The 20083-nt window shown below is 38.4% G+C and overlaps 2 protein-coding genes across 2 annotated transcripts; one reads left to right on the forward strand and one right to left on the reverse strand.

Moving 5' to 3' along the window:
• Positions 1-621: 621 nt before the first annotated feature.
• Positions 622-5003, reverse strand: LOC146630670 (OCIA domain-containing protein 1). Its single transcript, XM_085354884.1, has 8 exons — positions 4843-5003; positions 4533-4617; positions 4377-4430; positions 3349-3396; positions 3072-3201; positions 2815-2981; positions 1404-1565; positions 622-798 (listed from the first exon to the last, which is right to left on the reverse strand). The coding sequence occupies exons 1-8, from the start codon at positions 4894-4896 to the stop codon at positions 761-763; spliced, it is 738 nt and encodes a 245-aa protein (XP_085211010.1). The 5' UTR covers positions 4897-5003; the 3' UTR covers positions 622-760.
• A 3293-nt stretch (positions 5004-8296) lies between these two features.
• slc34a2a (solute carrier family 34 member 2a) lies at positions 8297-20082 on the forward strand. Its single transcript, XM_085356021.1, has 13 exons — positions 8297-8320; positions 9208-9271; positions 9362-9472; positions 10594-10722; positions 10983-11126; positions 11235-11346; positions 15507-15699; positions 16074-16169; positions 16258-16378; positions 17166-17333; positions 17422-17538; positions 17874-17998; positions 19519-20082. The coding sequence occupies exons 1-13, from the start codon at positions 8297-8299 to the stop codon at positions 20080-20082; spliced, it is 1968 nt and encodes a 655-aa protein (XP_085212147.1).
• Position 20083: the final 1 nt, after the last annotated feature.

Below are 20083 nucleotides of genomic sequence, written 5' to 3' on the forward strand. Positions count from 1 at the left end.
ATAACTATATTTTAGCATTAAATATATTTTGATTAAAAGTGTTTGCACATACTGGTGGAATAACCAAATATGATTTTTATGCCAGTGCTATTAATTTATGGGAGCTGCTGCGTAATCCTTACGCTAGTTGGTGATCTAGTAAAATTGCTAAGCACTGTATCTTTCTATTTTTCTTTTTTTGTCTGATTATCTGAATTTGGTGTCAGCAGGATGTACTCCACTTTCTGTGTTGCATCTAGACAAACAGTCCAAACAAATTTCACTGATTAGGTTTAGAGAGTGGTTTCCTTGGTGGTTTTGGTCCATTTCTCTGCAAGTTAAATTGTCATATTTACGCCTAAATTAAAGGCCTCTGTGATGAGTAAAACAGAAGTTTCTCTTTCACTATTAAACTCCCTGTTGTACTTGCACCATGGTATTAAACATGATGCAATTACAACAGTGCTTAAATCATTGTAACAACTGCAGGTTAGGAAAGCGTCTTAAACTCTGGATGCAAGTTCAAACAAGTCAAATGCACCTCCAGGGTTTTTTGTTTTGAACCTTTGCCTTTATCCTAGTTAATAGAAAAATTTTTGATAAAGTCACATTAGTGTGAAAACACAGAGCACCAAGACCTGAAACTGTTTGGTTTTATTAATACTTAAAAGACAAAATTATCATAATCTTGTACATCATGAAAAGTGACCACTGAAAAGCCCGTGTCCTGTACAATAAGTGACACTCGAATACTGATCACATCTTATTTTCACCAAAGGACTCATTCCTCCCAAGCGTCTCCATAGATGTTCTTCTTCACTGTACAGAGACAGAAGGAGAAATGCAAATTATTTTACAAATTACTTAAAAGACAGGCTGTACTTGCAAATCGACCTCTATCTATCCACCACCATTTTTTAAGGAAATTATCCTAGTCCTCCTGTAAGGTGCAATCCACACTGCATCTTGAATTATAATAAAAGGCAGTAATGAGGTCAAATTTCTCCCTCCCTACTATTTGTTTCCATGCCAGTTGCTCCTCTGCTTGTTCACGATATAGATGCAGGCGCATCACAGGAATAGGATTCTGCTGCCACGACTAAATAAGGTTTTCTTCTTTGATGGACTTCCAGACATTTGGTTTTGTACATTTTACTTCCTTGAATTCTATAAGATTTTTTTTTCTCTCAGCTGTTGCTATAATTTAATTATTGTGTCATTTAATGCTAACTTACAGACATTGTCAGAATTATAGACTATGAAGCAACTCCTTTAACAGCTAACTTTGAACCTCTGTAAGACACCACTTTAGAGACACAAATATACAGTTCTATAATGTTGGTTATCTTCCATCTAGTTTGGCCAAGGAAGAAAAAAAAAAGTATATATCAAGTTCTATATATGCCTTAGCAGTAACCACCTACCATCTTTCTTGGGTCTTTCTGGCTCTTTTGCAGGTGGTGTTTTGAGCAATGCGTCAGCTTTCTGAGTGAGTGTGACCTCATAGTTCTCTCTGTTTTTGAGCCTCAGGTCCTCATAGAGGATAGACTTCCTCTTGGGCTCCTCCTCTTCCACATATGACTGGACTGAAATTTACAGAGCAAAAGATGGGATTTAAAAAAAAAAAAGTTCATTTCTACTGGAAAGTTTTGTTGAAATGTTTGGATGATTAAATTAACTCAGTCTGTGAATTCAGTGGACACCTTTTGCAACTTACATGTTTAATCTCAGTAAGAATACAAGTTACAATATAACATTTGCAAAAAAGTAGTTTGATGCTTTATACACTGATTACTTTTTAGAATGAGAGGATTAAAAATTAAAAATAGTATTTTGCAAAGAGGTATGTTTGGAGGTGTGAAGGGGAGACTTTTAAACCCAAGAACACCGTATCATCAAGCATGGGGGTGGTAGTTTATGATCTGCAGCTGTTTTGGTGCCAGTGGTACATTATACAAAGTGGAAAGAATAATGAAGAAGGGCCACGTCTTAATGCATGCTCAATAATCCACGTAAGGAAATCTGAAATCTCAAAAAAGTTGATTTTGTTCATCTGGACGCAGCTACTTCCTAATTCTTCAAATTCACCTAAAATCAGCAGACGAACGATTGAAACTTGGACACAACTGAGTGTTCCAACAGGACAATGATCTCAGTACTTTAAAACTGACTTTGCAATAGATAAAGCAGGTTGCCATTAAGCTGGAGTTGCCTTCAGAAAGCTTAGACCTTAAAGTCTATTAAAAAATTTTGGAGTATGCTCAAAAAGTCAGACCTGTACCACAAAATCAACAGATTTAAATTAACCAAGAAATCCAGCCAGCACTATGCCAGAAGCTTGTTGATGACTACCAGAAGCATATGGCTAAGGTGCAACTTGCTAAGGGACATATAACAAAATATCAAGGGAGATATGTGTATCTATTTTTGAGCCTGTGTGGATTAGAGAACAGCCAAAGTAAATTCAAATTTGTGCAACCAACTCTTGTTTTGTTTTGTTTTTTAAAAAAAAGTAATTTCAGATGTATGCCGAACAAGAAAAACTAGTAAATGCTGGACTTTGATGACCACCTAACTGTAACAAGTGAAAAGGATAGAAAAGGTCTTTCCTTTTCACTGGTAGCACTTTTCTATTCTTGCTGCAAGCAAAATTCAGAGAGCACTTTATCAATACAATATTAACACTCGTGGAAAATTAACTGAAGACGGCTAGTGGGAGCCGCAAACTCCTTGCAAAAAAAGAGAACAGGAAGCTTTGGCCCCAGGACTTTCTTTTGGTGAGCTACTGTGGAGAACTCAATTGTGAATAACCCACATATTGCCCGTTTGGAATACCTGGAGCAGTAAAGTCATCTCCTCTGTCCATCTGTGCTGGTGGGTCTGGACTGTAGCCATATCCATAATCTTTGCTGTAGGTGTGGCTCGAGGCTTCTGCAGGCTGGAATATGGGTTCAAAAGACTGAGAGTCTGGGTCACCCAACTCTGACTGAGGACCCTGGGATCTGTAAAGAAGGGGACAAAATGCTAAAGGCAATGCTGCTGACAGTTAATCACAACAGGCCAGCATTTAATTAAGTGTATGTGATACTCACTTCAGTGGAGGCAGGCCTGACTTCTGTCTGATAATCTCGCCAAGAGGAGAGTTCTCCAGCCTCTTGAATTTTTCCTGACATGTTTTCATATATGACAGTTTTCCAGCCAGGTAGCCACAGAAACCAGCAACTGTAGGGTCAAACACAGTCAAAAAAAAAAAGAAACGAGAAAACAACACAAACTGAGTTTAACAGAGAGGTTTTTCTTATTCTACTCAGTAAATACAGGGCAAGTGTGTGTATGTGTGTATCCCACATATTTAACACATAAACTTACAGGCAACTTTGGGTAAAGATCCAAATCTTGGAGATGCAGACAGAGCCCCTGCAAATTTAACACATTCATGTCAACTTGAGTATCAACATGTGACAATGTTCATTTAACTGATATTGTGCCGATTCCAGTACAGCAGGGATGTTAAACACATGGCCCTGGGGCCAGAATGATCTCGTCCCTCTGGATGCTTTAGAAAATGTGAAAATTACAAAGGAGAGCATAAATTTCAACATTTCACTGTGCTTTCTGTCCCGTTTTAGAGCCATCTTACAAACAGAAATATCAGCAACCCATCAACAGCTCTGTCCTTGCCAGTCCCCAAGACTCCATAGAGGAAGTGGGTGAGAGCAGGATGTTAACCATGCTAATGTTCATTATGGACATTAGCATGGTCCACATCCACAGTCTCTTACCCCCTGCATGAGACTGTGGATGCCCTGAGCAGGTCCTTCAGCAGTAGACTGTTACAGACACTGTGTAGGAACGAGCACTATCGCAAGTCCTTCATCCCAACAGCAGTCAGAGTGTACAATGTAGACACAGAAAAAACACCATCTAAAAATACTTGTGTATAAATATAATGTCTAATTTACTTTTTCTTTCTGACCCTTGTAACAAGGGAATTTCCACAGTGTGGAATTAGTAAAGTATCTATAATTATAGATTTTTTTTTAAAATTATTGTTAATACTCCATTAATTAGCAGAAGTTCAAGTTTTTCACTATGTTCTTTAGAAATCAATGTTTTGTGGTAAAATTCGATCAAATTTATCTGTAAAATAAAAAACAAAGCTACATTTCTTTCTAAACATTTAAGACCAAAGTGACACGCCAATTCACTCCCACATATTTTCTTTATAAATTCTTTTCATAAGACTTCTCTTACGTCTTCAGAGTGAAAGAAAGAGGAACACTTTATAATACGTATGACTGATCTGTCCTATTGAAAACCAGATTGGACTGCTCTGAATGTGGCCCACTGTGTAAAATGAGTTTGACACCCCTGCTCCACAGTATGAACAACATTACCTCTGGCCACTAGGGCTTGGGTAATAGCCATGCTGATCACAGAGAAGGGCACCGCTGTGGAGAAATCATAATGATGTCAGTGTAAACACGACGGAGTCACAACAAACAACATTTTCACATCCTAAACCATCAAGCTGGCGTGCACGGGAAACTTACACCTGTAAAAAAAGCTCTCCTGGTTGCACTCTCTCAACACTCTCCTCTCTTCTTCTGTGGGGATGTAGTCAATGTTCAGCGGCGTCTGCAGGTTAACGCAAACACCTTACTGTTAGTTAACAGCCGCTAGAAGTCATAGAAATCCATGCAAACGTATCCATCTTCAAATTACTGAAATTAAAACGGAGGGCAACAAAGCACACACCCCTCTCCATAAAACTGCGCGTGCAGTTCATCCAAAGTCACTGCCAGCTACCGTAAGCTAACGTGTTAGCATCTAAATTAGTGCGTGTTTATCTCCATGTTTTACCTGCGCCGGTTGGTGCTGCCGCTCGCCCGGGAAACCTGTAGTGGAGGACGACATACTGACGATAATGTCCAAGCTTCCTGACACCTCAAAGCATGTGAACTAACATAGTATAAGCCACTCGGCGTACTGACTTGTCTAGAGTTTGGTACAATGTCATTGCTACAGATTGGTTGACATTAACCCGGAAGTTAAAGGAAAGTTGCATTTGTTTAGCTAACAAAAAAGGAGAAAAGAAAGCCTGTTAATCTCAGTTTTACTGCTGGAATGTAATCTCCCATGAACATGATTCCAAATAATAAAAAATAAACATCGTTGCAATTGTATTACTTTAAAACATCAGAAAGCGCTCTCAACTGGGTCTTTTATTTTGGAAAAAAAAGGCTGTTAGAGCGGTACTAATGTTGTCAACCCGCTCCCTCTAGTGGAGGTGAACTATTTTCTGTCACTTTCCGGTTCACATCTTCATATTATGCAAACTATTTAATTGTTTTCATAATCATAACTGCCTTATTGTGTGGCTATTGGTTTGCTGGTAAGAAGAATACATTTTTTTAGAGCCACACGCCCAAAGAGATCCGATACTAATGAGAATTATTAGAACAATAGTTTCTTGCCTGTCAAATAGTGTAATCTTGGACATTTGTCATAGAGTCGGTTAAAGACGGCTAAAGACTCTATGACTCTACTTTATTACTAGTAGTCTGATTACTAGTAATAAAGTAGTAATCAGACTACTAGTAATAAAGTAGCTGAAGATACAATTTAAAAAGGGTTCTTTGCTAAGTTGTCTGTTATGTGTAGACACAACACTGTTCCATCTCTTAAATTGCACAGCCTTTTCATGAACAAATCATTCATAGGTCAGTATTAAGTGACTTAAGAAACAAAAAGCATTCCTGTGAAAATAGCCAGGTGCAAGTACTTTGATTTAATATAAACAAAAAAGCAGCCATTGTCTTTTAAAAGACCTTGATAAAACTGAAGAAGCATTTCTCAAGAACATTTTAAAAACATGACAGGAAAGTCTGGCTGCTAGAAAGCAAAATGAGGGGTGACTCAAGATGTTTGCACAGTTTGTCACATAATCATATATGTCTCATCATATTACATTTTACAATACTGCAACTTTTATAATATACATTATGCATGCTACGTAATATTTCAATTGAATAACACATTACATTTTACTATAATTTTGTCCATGTTGTGCTGATTATTTAGACTTTACAGACAGCAAAATACTTTCCAGAGTTGCACAACTAATTTTTCTGTACTTCGTTAGTGATGTATCAGTTTAGGAACCATTAATGGCAACTTGATTTTCATTAAAAATAATATACAGGGCCACAAATGGGTGATAAGAGCCAAATTGTGCAGTGCTGTAATATCATGGTATAGTGCCTAGATGATGCTGTTGCACTTGTAAACTGAAAAAGACTTTGCCTCACATCCTCCTGAGAACCAGCCTATTAATTTATGTCCTCTTTAATGGACAATTGTTTTTGTTCTATGTCTTTGGACATATTTGAGCTACCATAATAAGCCCCGTTGTGTTCAAAAGAGAACATCCTGGCTTTTCCAATGATATCTCATGTGTTTGGGTGGCCTCTTTCATCTCCAAATAGGCGGGACATCACAAAAGAAGTTCAACTAAAACATAATTGTTTACTTGGTTTTCAGAAGGACATGCCATGTAGAGGCACATATATGCATCAAAGGTCTTTTAATGCTTCTATTAAGGAGAAGATCAAGCCTGTGAATCTTTTTATCCTAAGCATGTTCAAAATAAGTACAGCAGAAGAGAGACCACAATCAATAAAAGTAAAAGAAAACTAAAAGACAATGTCAGTTGTATCCTTTGTCACCTTAGTTATCTTCCATTTGGTTTTACTGCATGGCAGGAGATGCAAGGCTAAAGGGTATATGTGCCTTAACTGTGTTGGTGTGCGATGGAGGTGCTCCTGTTTAGGGGTAAGGCCAAACTGGAATGCTAAGGCATAATCAGCCAATTAGAACTGTAGCTGGGGAGTTGTAATTTGTGGGCTTTTGGGACAACCAGACGGGCACCTCAGTGCACTGGGTTGCAGAGGGGCACAGCTTGGCTTCTGGGACAATCAATACTGGCAACGGTTTCATTAGGTCACTGCAGAGTTACTTGAGCTAACCACACTGTTACATAACTGGGCCACCCAAGTAGCTCTAAGCTGTGGTATAGGTACAAATTACTTGCTGAGTTAACTGTGGCACTTTGGTTTGTTTTTTGGATTCATATTAACTACCCCCATTTCACCCCCCCCCCCCCCCCCCCCCCCCCAAAAAAAAAACAAAAAACAAAAAAACAAAACAAAAAAAAAACAGTTACACATTTGCTTGGTTAATCTATCTAAAATCAATTATGTCTACTAAAGCAGTCCTCTTACACAGAATTCCTTTATGAAAGTTAAGGTGTTCAGTATTTGTTGAAAGTGCTTCAAAAAAATCAAATTAGCATTTCTTTAAAATGGAAAATTATGAGTTCATATTTATTTCATGTACATCCACATTGACAAGCTGAACCTAATAAATTAGCAACAGAGCATTTGGTCAGATGGGAAGGATACATGGAAATGTCCCACAGGGGCTTGTTGTGCACTAGAGCAGTGGATTCTGGGTTCCCATGCTGGCGCAGCTACCATGGAGATTCAGTGCATCACTCTGGCGCAGATTGACTTTTTTTGTTTGTTATGAAGAGTTTTATGGAGCTAAACTTAATTCACTGGCAGTTTGAAATATTGACCAATGGGTAGCTGGATTAGGAAAATCAATAATTTCTATCCAAAAATGCTCCAAAAATACACTCAAGTTGGACTTGTATGACATTATAGACCCACCCCATCCCCAATACAGTCAATGATCACACCCCACTGCCCTGTGTGGTATAAATAAATCTTTGTCAGGGCATCCATTGTGTCTGTCACCTCTTTCCCATGTTAATCTCAGGGTCCACCAGCTGGAGATATCCTCACTCTGAGAGCTGTGCATGAGACATGCAACGAAGAATTATTTTTTTTAACAGCTAAATTAAGCACAGAGTTTTTGCTTTAAGAGTTCATGTTTTAAATGGATGATCATATTTCCAAACGGGACACGCAAACAGAACTGATTATGAGTTTTGCGTGCAAAATGTACAAAGTACATCGGTAGGGTAAGTTTAGCAGCAGGTGTGGAGGTGCAGTTGAAAGCTGACGCCACCAGCCTGAGACTTATCAGGTACAATGTGAGTTGGATTGCAACACCACTGACAAAAAGATTAAAGCCGAGTCAGGTAAGAATAATCAAAGTTTGGAAGGTGTGTTTATCTTATCATCGTGACGGAAGTGTTCCCAGTGATGTGAACACTGCACATCACATTTTTTTATCTGCACAAAGGCAGCATTTTTAAACCGGAGGCTGAAGTAAAAAGTGCACGGGAAGGATGGACACACTACACCCGCCACAGGTGAGGACAGACATGTCTCAGTCAATCTTCTAATTATTTTTGCTGCTGTTAACTGAAAACTGAATGCAAAACTGGAGTATTTAAGTTAATAAAATTATATGATGGATTGGGAGAATCAGTATGGGTCAAGAGTTCATGAACTGCAACATTTGTATGGTAACACGAGGATGTGTGGAGATTTTTAAATTATATTTATTTATAAATTCTTAAAATATGTTTTAACATACATACTGCTGTGTATGCATGTGGCTCTTAATTCATGTGGAAAAAAACACGTTTATTGTTACTGAGCTGGAATTCAGAACAGAAAACACTGAAATTAAGTCTGAAAATGATTGGATGTGGTCCACTGAAGCCCAGCATGTGAAAACTAAAACTGACGTTCAATATTAGCTGTGCAGTAATCCTCTTATGAACAAGTAATGATAGAAAACAGGGCACAGCTTAGACAAATGTGACACAAAGATCAATACATGTATCAATACATGGCATGAGACAAGATGTGTGTGTGTGTGTGTGTGTTATTCCTGAAGCCAATACCTGCTAGAGAAAATTAGTTTAAAAGCGAGGAGCCGATACAGCTGAATGAGGTTTTCTGTATCTATGCTTAGTTTGCTGCATTGTTAGTTAACGGCAATCATCACTCTAACAAATTGCAGCAAAAATAGAGGAAATTTTACATAGCAATGCATCATTCTGTGTAAAAGCTTGCTGCATTTAGGGATAACAGCAAGCTACTTTACAGTTTATGTATAATATGGAGTTTTTTCTTTGTGTTATCTAAATATTACAATAGCGTTGATATAATTTAAGTATTATTTATGCTAAAGAATAGTTTGAGAATGACTAAAGCTAAATGAGTGAAAATGAATCTGATTTTTTTTCAGCAAATGGCTACAAAAAACAAATGTAAGGAAGACAACGATGAGAAAAATGGATATAAAAGTAAAGGTGTGTAAGGAAAAGCTACTGATTGATTTAATCAGAATTACATGTGTGTGTGCAGCAGGACAAAAATGGTCTTTTTTCTCATGTTTATAGAAATCAAAGCGAGCCCTGCACATTCCACTGCGGCTCTGATCGTGGATGAGCCGGAGGAGACAGATCCATGGGACCTGCCAGAACTGAAGGACGCGGGTGTCCCGTGGTCAGGTGTAGACTCGTTGTTTCTAATAGTACAAGCAATGTCTCATCAAGGACTGTGATAAGACAGTCCTGATAAGATGAGCACATTGTTAATAACTATTGCATTTACAAATCAGGCCTAGTGATTAAGAACATTACCTGTACATCACACCATAAAGAGCTGCAGTAAAACACAAAGTCCTGCAGCTAAAGAGTTACTGTTTGTTACAGTGATAATTAAAATAGTCACTGAGAAGCTTTTATATTTGATTTTTAAACAAAGTGAACCCCCCCCCCCCCCCCAATAAGTTTATGTGTTTAGGAGTTTTTCCTCATGTACACCATATTAATTTTCAGTGTGTTAATATTCAGTGTGTCCTATTAAAGGTGTAAATGCTTTTGCAAACACTTGTTTCATATTTCGAGTTTGTCTGTAAGTTTGATGATTTTGTAAATATTTATTTAAAAACAGCTTTAAGTGTTGATCTGTATAAAACTAAAAGAATAAGACATAAAAGGTTTTCATGTTTTAAAACATTAATACAAACTCTAGTTTGCTTCTGGATCATCATTACCTCATTTTAAGAAGTTCAAACATTGATCTGATTACTTGAACAGTGTACCAGTAATAAATGGTAGTGTTAGTGATAGCAGTGAACAAACGTCCTGTTCAGATAAGATAAATTAGGTAAATTTGCTTTGACTGCAATAGAGGTTAAGATGAACTCTAAAATTATAGAACATAATACTACTAGTATATAAAATTATTAGTGCTGTCAGCGCTAGTCTTGTTAAAATGATGTTAACGCCATAACCGCATTAACGTGGCAAATCTCCGTTAGCGAGTTACTGCGTGGGGCTGCACGGCGTCAATGTGTTAGCGTGGTTAGGTCGTTAACGCATTAACGCCGTGCAGCCCCACGAGATTAACGCTGACAGCACTAAAAAATATACATGAATTACTATATTCACTTAGTTGTTACCCTCCTCTTTGAATCCAGCGCCACTGGACTATAGAGTTTACAATAAAGAAGAAGGGGGGGGGGAGGAGTAAGGTGTATTTTTGTGTAATAGTGCTTTTTTTCAGTCAGTTATTTCAGACATGTTGATCTTGTATATTTTGCTTTGTCTCTTTCTCTTTGTTTCAGCTCTGGATACCAAAGGGAAGGTCCTCAGAGTGCTGATATCAGTGGGGAAGCTGATTCTGCTTTTAGGTTTCCTCTATATGTTCGTCTGTTCTCTTGACATCCTGAGCTCAGCTTTCCAGCTTGTGGGAGGTACTCACTCTTAAACTTATCAGAAGCTGTGAGTTAATGTAATATTGAGCAATAAACTTGCAAGCTATAGTCCTTTTACCACAGCAGACATCTTGTTTTTAAGACACTGTGCAAGTCACCTTTAGCAGTACTCAGTTCTACTACTGTTTAAAATGTACCCGATCACCAATCCCAAGCATAATATATAATATTTTTATATTCAAAAATAAAATATGGTATGAATGTGAAAATGTTCACTCTCTACTTTTCACCTGGTCCAGGTAAAACGGCAGGTGACATCTTTCAGGACAACGAAATTTTGTCCAACCCTCTGGCTGGTTTAGTCATTGGTGTTCTGGTCACCCTGCTGGTCCAGAGCTCATCCACTTCCTCCTCCATAGTTGTCAGCATGGTCTCGTCTGGTTGTGAGTATGAACTTCTCCCCTCTACCAGCACATACAGAGACACATCCATGCATAGAAAACTCATCATGAGTGAGGATGATATTGAAGGAGGTCTTTGTGTCTCCACAGTGTTAACAGTTCAGGTAGCCGTTCCTATCATCATGGGCACCAACATCGGCACCTCGGTCACAAACACTCTAGTCGCCATGACGCAGGCTGGTGAACGCAACACTTTTCGGAGGTAATGAATTTGTGCATCATGGAAGCTTCCTTTCCTTCTGCTAAACAGAAAAAAGTAACCCAGGAGAAAATATGTGTGTGTTCTTCATTATATTGTAGTAATATACAGAAATATATACCTTGCGAATCTTGTGGGCATTCTCCCACGGTATCTAGAGGAACACCCTGATGAATTATAGCTCTGTTCAGACGTTTACATGCACTCATCATGGGCATCGATGTATGGTTATTCGGGGATTTCCATGTTTTCTTTTAACTGCTCTTTTTCCAGAGTGAACTTATTGTACAGAATACATCTTTACTGACTTAAAAAAAGGATTGAGTGCATAAATTTGAATTTTCTGTAATCTACACATGGTCAAAACTATATACGCAGGATCAAATATATACTTTATCCACTCCAAAACTAGTTTTGATGTGTGAACGTCCAACTGTTTCCAAGTTTCAACCATCTAGCTGTTGCTTTGAGATGAAGTTAGAGAATGTGTAGGACCTTTAGCTTCTCCTTTGCTTCACCATATGGGGGTGGTGTTGAAGGTCTCAGTCCATGGCGACATAATACTCACTTCACTGACCGTTATGTGGTATTTCAGAAGTTTCTAGTTCATGGCAGGCTTTTTCCAGAATATCTTAAGCAATGTCTTCTCATCCCGGGTAACAGTTTGGGACTTCCTCCAGAACTCTACAGTTCTTCTTCTTTGCTGGCAAAGAGAAATTATCAGCCGTAGTCTCTCATGATCAAAAAATTCTTGCTTTTATTTTTTTTTTAACATTTAAAGTCAGTAAAATGTATTCTGTACAATCATTCCACCCTGAAAGAAGAACAGTTCAATGAAGTCATTAAAGCCAAAAATTACCATGGCATTCATGCCAATGATAAATACATGTAATAATAATAATAATAATAATAATAATAATAATAATAATAATAATAATAATAATAATAAATTTTATATATAGGCACCTTTCAGACCCTCAAGGTCACCTTACAGTAACACGTAAACAATACCATAAAAAAAGATAAGAAAAATGTATATATAGCAAACATGGTAGATAAAATTTAGACATAAACAGTCATAAAAGTATAAAGGCAAATATAAAAACTGGGCAAGGTAAAAATGGACTCAGACAGATCAGGTGTATGCAATTCTAAATAGATGAGTCTTGAGACGTGATTGAAAAGTGGTGAGACAGTGTGTGGTCTGGAGAGCAAGTGGAAGTGCATTCCAAAGTCTCGGGGCAGAACAACTAAAGGCTCTGAGTCTAATGGTAGTCAGGCGAGCAGGTGGAACTGACAGAAGGGAAGCTGAAGAAGAGCGGAGTGTACGGAGGGGTGAGTATGTATGGAGAAGATCGGATAGATATGGAGGAGCAAAGTTATGAAGCGCTTTGAAAGTGAGAAGCAGGATCTTGAAATTGACACGGAGGTGAATTGGAAGCCAATAGAGCTGTTTAAGAACAGGTGTTATATGTTCAGTGGATCTAGTTCTGGAAATAATACGAGCAGCTGTATTTTGAACCAACTGCAGTTTATGGAGGGATTTATGAGGTAAACCATAGAGAAGAGAATTACAGTAATCCAGACGAGATGTGACAAGAGCATTGACAAGTATGGCGGTACTGATATTATTTATATGTGCTGTGAAGGACAGAGTGCTATCGAGGATGACACCAAGACTCTTAACCCGAGGGGAGGGTGTGACAACAGAGTTATCAATAGATAACGAAAGACTGGTTGGAACTGTTTTGATCTGGTGCCTATTAAAATTAATTCTGTTTTATTGCCATTAAGTTTAAGAAAGTTGTGAGTAAACCAGACCTTGATTTCACTTAAACCGTCAGAAATGGATGTGGGTGGGAGAGTAGCTGTGGGTTTGGAGGATAGGTAGAGCTGGGTGTCATCTGCGTAGCAGTGAAACTGGATGTTATGCTTCCTAAAAATATTACCTAGGGGTAGGAGATAGATGATAAAAAAGTAAAGGACCCAGGACAGAGCCTTGGGGTACACCGGAATTAACTGGAGTAGATACTGAACTGTAATTGAACAAACTGTGAGCGGCCAGAGAGATAAGAAGTAAACCAGGTGAGTACTGTACCATTGATGCCAATAGATGCTAATCTGTGAAGGAGGATGCGGTGGGACAAAAGCTGCTGTAAGGTCAAGGAGAATGAGAATGGATATAAGTCCAGAATCAGCTACAAGCAAAAGATCATTGGTGATTTTTACTAGGGCTGTTTCTGTACTGTGACATGAACGGAAGCCGGACTGAAACTGTTCATACAAGTTATTTCCAATGAGATGATGATGAACCTGTGCAGCCACTATCTTTTCAAGAATTTTTGCTAGGAAAGGGAGATTTGAACTTGGCCTGAAATTTTTTAGATTGGAGAGATCTGAACCATTCTTTTTCAGTATTGGAGTTATTATTGCAGTTTTAAGAGAAGAAGGAACAGAACCAGATATAAGAGAGGAGTGTGCGATATTAGCAATCAGTGGGGCAAGAGACGGGAATGAGAGTTTAACAAGATTTGTTGGCAGTGGATCAAGTTTACATGATGATGACTTTAAGTTAGTAATTATGGAAGATAGCTGAGTTATTGTGGGAAGTTCAAAATTGGATAGAGAGGATGACAGCTGAGAAGGACAAAAAATGCAGATAGAACAATTGACCATTTCACAGGACGAGGGCAATTGCTGATGAATAGTCTCAATCTTGGTGTAAAAAAAGTCCATAAATTTGTTGCAAACTGTGGCAGAGTGTGTATGTATGGCAAAGGTATCTGGGGTTTAACAATATTATGCAATGTAGAAAACAAAGTGCGAGTGTTTCCTTCAGCGGATTCAATAACAGAGGTGTAGTAAGCAGATTTAGCATGATGAATAGCTTCTTTATAGTGTTGTATATGACTGAGATACATGTCTTTGTGAATAGTAAGTCCTGTTTTCCTGGATAGACGTTCCAGGCAGCGTCCAGTAGCTTTAAGTTGGCGAAGTTCAGATGAGTATCAGAAAGAAACAGTCCGAGTTTTTTGGGGAGCCAAGGTATCTAAGAGGTTGATAAGTTCATTGTTATAGTGTTATAGTCTATGGAAGCTGAGGCATCAATGGTAGGTAAGTTGTTAATGCCATGGGAAAGAGCTGATAGATCAATGCTCCTAATATTTCTAAAAGTAATTGAGCAGTTTTGTTTATTTTTTACGGAGCCCCGCAGGGGACATGGGAGAAAAAAAAATTAAGACAGACTTTTGCGAGATCTCGCAAAACTATCTCGGGATCTCGCAAAAGTTTTGCGAGATCTCGCAAAACAAACTCGGGATCTCGCAAAACAAACTCGGGATCTCGCAAAACTTTTGCGAGATCTCGCAAAAGTTTTAGCCGCATTCTTCCCGTTAGCTTCGAGCTAACGGGAGGTCGAGACCCACTACAGCCGGGAGGAACACCGCTTTCCCGGCACATCGTGCCTCGACCTCCCCGTCGGCTTCGAGCCGGCGTCCGAAGAATGCAGCTAAAAGTTTTGCGAGATCTCGCAAAACTTTTGCGAGATCCCGAGTTTGTTTTGTGAGATCTCGCAAAACTTTTGCAAGATGTGATGATCTGTCCTAAAAAGATGAACATAGATAAATTAAAAGTGTGATGAACTTACTGTGAAGTTATACATATTTCCGCCAGAATTACTTTATTGTATTTTTATGGATACTGTTATCTGCATTCAATTTTAGATAACTAATCCTGTGAATTTTATTTCATTTTATGATGTTTTGTTCTTTTCTTGACTTGTTTACTTAGCTGTAAATGAATATTAATCGGTCTGTTTTATTACTCTCTTATTATCTGTATTATTATCTTACCTCTGAAGCTCTTTGAACTCCAATAACCTGCTACTATGTAACTGACAAACAGCCTTCTTTTCAACCTGAGATTCTTAGGCCTCCGGGAAATAAAATAAATACAAAATTAACCATGTAATATTTAATAAAAAATAAATAAATCAACAAACAAAATAGTTAATTAATTTTTATTTTATGACTCTCAGGTTCAGAGAAAAGATAAATGGTACACATTTCCTAGAATTCTTTACCTGGAAAGCAGTGATATCACGCTTTCATCAAAAAGATCAAAGGTCATTGTTGTCTTGCTTTTGTGTTTCATTATACACTTAGAGCTTTCGCAGGGGCCACAGTGCACGACTTCTTTAACTGGCTCTCAGTGTTGGTGCTGCTGCCTCTGGAGGTAGCCAGTGGTTACTTGTTTGTGGTCACCAAGCTCATCACTGATTCATTCGAAATCCAGAGTGGAGAGGCCCCAGATCTGTTAAATGTGATCACTGACCCCCTCACTGAATCAATCATAGAGGTAAGATGTCATTATTATCTTAATTTTCCAAATAACAAACAAACATGCAGCTGCCTTATTCAGTTTTTGGTCATCAATAAGGTGAAAAAACATGCTTGACAGGCCTGGATGATACAGTAAGAGTGGCCATGCATAACATCTATATATAACAGCAGAATTTCACCTCTATCTAAAATGACATTGAGAACACAAAGTATTAAGTAGCACGATTCATTTCCTGAAAGATGAATGCTGACATGAATGTCTGTAGTCTATTGCTTTTTTTCACACTCTTAACATTATCAGACAGATAAGATGCTCATATATAAGACTGTTATCTCTCATGGTTTATAGTTCACAGTTTATTTCCTCCTCCCTTTTTCCTTCTGACTCAGCTGGATGCATCTGTGATTAGTGGGATTGCCACCAACGATCCAGAAGCTAAAAACAAGAGCCTCATAAAGAGATGGTGCCAAACCTTCACCAACACAGTAAGACCAAAGCATGTCAAATATATCCAAATATACTCCAAAGAACTAAGAATTAAATGCTGAATATATGTTTTCCACCCTGTTTCAGACCTTAATGAATGTCACAGTTCCTGGTCCAGAGAACTGTACCTCTCCTTCTCTGTGCTGGGTTGATGGCAATTATACCTTCACGCTAAAGAACATTTCTCAGACATACAATATAAAGAAATGTAAGACCACTATTTACTTTAATTTAATTATGTAAATAAAGGAATAATGTTTCCATCACAATATGATAGACAGTCTCCTTGTAGAGACATTTGGATTGAACTGTGTACTTTTCATTGTCCTTGTGGGACAGTAGTCTGCCCAGATTAAGCATCTCATATACATATATATACATTAGATATACATCAGATGTCATCATAATAATAGTGCAATTTACTAATAGCACTGTGAGTCTATCAGTAAATTGCATACAAAAGTTACTACAACATTATATGAACAAAAGTAGTGGGACACCTACACATTATACCTACAGGAGCTGCTTCAGCTTGGAGACTCATGCCATGAAGCTTCCAGCACACAGTTTTTGTGCTGATGTTAATGCCAGAGGTAATGAGCTGTTCAGTTATTGCATCAGTAGAGCACCGGTGACTTTTATGCACCACGCTCCTCAGCACTCAGTTTATCAGGTCTACCTCTTTAAGGCTGAGTTGCTGTGTTTCCCGAATGCTTCCACTTTGCAACAAAACTACTTCGACTTGATCGTGGGAAAAAAAAATGTTACAAACTGACTTGTTGCATTGCATTGCAGTACCTTACTCAAATTCAGTGGGCCCATTCTTTTACAAATGTTTATAATGGTAGACCTATAAACATTTTTACACTCCTGTGGCAATGAGGCTGAATGAAACACTTGAATTCAAAGACATGTTAAGACATGTAGGCCAGTAGTTTTGTCCACATTGTGTATTTCTTTCTTGTAATTATGTGCGTGTTTCTGTGTGTTGCCAGGTACACACCTCTTTGTGGATGTGAATCTGTCTGATATGGCGGTGGGTCTGATTCTGCTGGCTCTCTCTCTGCTCGTGCTCTGCTCCTGCCTGATCCTCATAGTCAAGCTGCTCAACTCTATGCTGAAGGGACAGGTGGCTGTTGTCATCAAGAAAGTCCTCAACACCAGTGAGCATCACTGCACTCTATAAATTCTGTAAAAAAAAACTGGATGTGATGTGTAGAATAATACATGAATGTTCTTGTATCTGCACAGATTTCCCATTTCCCTTCGGTTGGGTCACGGGCTACATCGCCATTTTAGTCGGTGCTGGAATGACCTTCATCGTGCAGAGCAGCTCAGTGTTCACTTCTGCCATTACGCCACTAGTTGGTGAGGTTAATTATGCATTCATCCATTACTTCTATCACCTCCATGTATTTATTATTAAAAACAGCATTGATGCACGATTGAAAATATTTGTTTCCTTCTGAATATTTTTTTCTAAAGATTTCTATATCTTGTTTGTCTTCTTTATGTGACTTTTTAGGCAGTAAAGGACAGAATCTGTCTGAAAGGAGTATTGTTCTTTTCTTGATATTTTTGTTTATCCATAATGACCAGGACCTAAATCTAATGACTGTAATATCATGGTGAAGCAGATAGTGATGGTTGTCAGACACATGGTGAAAATATGTATTCCAACCATGTCGTTTTTAATTCAATAGGCATTGGTGTCATCAGTATAGAGAGAGCGTACCCACTGTGTCTTGGTTCAAATATCGGCACAACCACCACAGCCATTCTGGCAGCCATGGCTAGTCCCGGAGAAACTCTGGCTGACGCTCTACAGGTCAGTCATTCCCACAAAAACACTCTCCTGTCCTGGTTAACATTAAATGTGTCAGTAATTGTATTTAGAACCACTACAAGCCTTTCTAAGGTTTTATACTGTACTAAAAAATCATTTTCTTAATTTATAATAATTTAAATATCATTGCAGGTACATCTTCTCATGAGAAATTATGTCATATTTGCTATTTAACATATTTCCTATGGTTACCTACATATTAAGGTCTGCAAAAATCCAAATGACTAATTTTACCCTAATAATAATAATATTTTATCCAACTAATTTAATTTTTATTCAACTGTGACATTTAGCTGAACTTTAAATTTGTGGTTTGAGGGAGAAATTGGGTGCCTCCATGAAAATTTGGGACAAATCGTTGTGGAAACAGCTGTTGGAAATATAAACTTACTGGACACTTCATTAGGTACACCTTATCAACTACTTGTTAATACTATCCAGAAAAGGCCGTTCTTTAAATTTGAACAAAATGAAAACTAAAAGACTTTCAAATCACATGAGCCAGTATTTTATTCACAACTCCAAGCATAGATAAGATAACAAATGTTAAAACTGAGAAATCTTATAATTGATTAACAAAATGAGCTCATTTCAATTATGGGTGATTTCAGTAATATCGACTTGTTGGTGCCAGATGAGCTGGTCTGCATATTTGAGAAACTACTGGGATTTTCCCAACAACTACATAAAAAATAGGTCAGAGGAGAATAGCCATACTGCTTCAAGCTGATAGGTACAATTTAAATAACCACCAATTAACGACTCTCAATGCACACCACATCGAACCTTGAAGCAGATTGGCTACAGCAGCAGAGGACCACACCAGATGCCCCTCCTGTCCGCTAAGAACAGGAAACTGAGATTACAGTTCACACAGGTTCTGCGACATTCAGATGGTTGGGACAGAATTAGCTGTAAACAACATACATGGCTCCATTGTGCTTTACATCAAAGAGTAAGGCTGGTCGTAGTGTTGAAATGGGGTGGGAGATATTTGGCACATTTTGACCCCCTAGTACCAACTGAGCATCTTCTGCTGGCTGCATCCAGCAGGATAACACACCATGTCATAAAGCTCAAACTATGTCAAACTGGTTTCTTGAACGTGACAATGAGTTCACTGTACTCATCCCAGCCTCCTCAGTTACCCGATATCAATCAAATAGAGCACCTTTAGGATGTGGCAGAATGAGAAATTCATATCATGGATGTGGAGCTGACCTATCTGCAGAGGTTGTACGATGCTTTCGTCAATATAGACCAAAATCTCTGAATCTTGTTGAATCCATGTCAGGAAGAATTGAAGTCCAAGCAAGGTGTACCTAATAAAGTGACCAGTATCTTTGTGGCTCTGACATCTCGTGCCAAATCATTTATTTTCAATAAAAAAGAAACTTATCAGGAAATTATCAACCTGTAAAAGATTACATTTTTTACTCTGAATTTGTAGCAAGCTACCTCTTTGCACTTACACTGATGCTTGTTGTTTGTTAACAATTCAGATTGCCCTCGTGCACTTCCTGTTCAACATCTCTGGCATCATTCTGTGGTATCCCATTCCATTTACCCGCGTCCCTATCCGGTTGGCTAAAGGTCTGGGCAACATCACGGGCAAGTACCGCTGGTTTGCTGTAGTCTACATCATCTGCTGCTTCTTCGTTTTACCGCTTCTCATTTTCGCCCTGTCGCTGGCTGGCTGGAAGGTACTGGTGGGCGTGGGTGTTCCTCTACTCATCATGTTGATCATAATCATTGTGATCAACATACTACAAAAGCGGAAACCTGGGTGGCTGCCTGCAGTCCTGCGATCCTGGGACTTCCTCCCACTATGGGCACACTCCCTGGCTCCCTGCGACAAAGCAGTTGGGGTTTTAATCGCAAAATGCTGTTGCTGCTGCAAATGCTGCCAAGCTGCATCCGACGACCAAGAAGACAGAGCAGAACAATTGGAAAATAACAAGACAACACACACAGCAGTATATGACAATCATGCAATGAGTGTAGAGAATGAAGCGGAAGATGGGATGAAAATAGAGTTAAATATCCTGAAAATGACCACGCTTTGAG

The sequence above is a fragment of the Diplotaxodon limnothrissa genome, linkage group LG6 (genome assembly GCF_057381915.1).
Source record: "Diplotaxodon limnothrissa isolate DT_005_m linkage group LG6, D_limnothrissa_male_GT1.1, whole genome shotgun sequence".
In the NCBI taxonomy this organism is placed as follows: Eukaryota; Metazoa; Chordata; class Actinopteri; order Cichliformes; family Cichlidae; genus Diplotaxodon; species Diplotaxodon limnothrissa.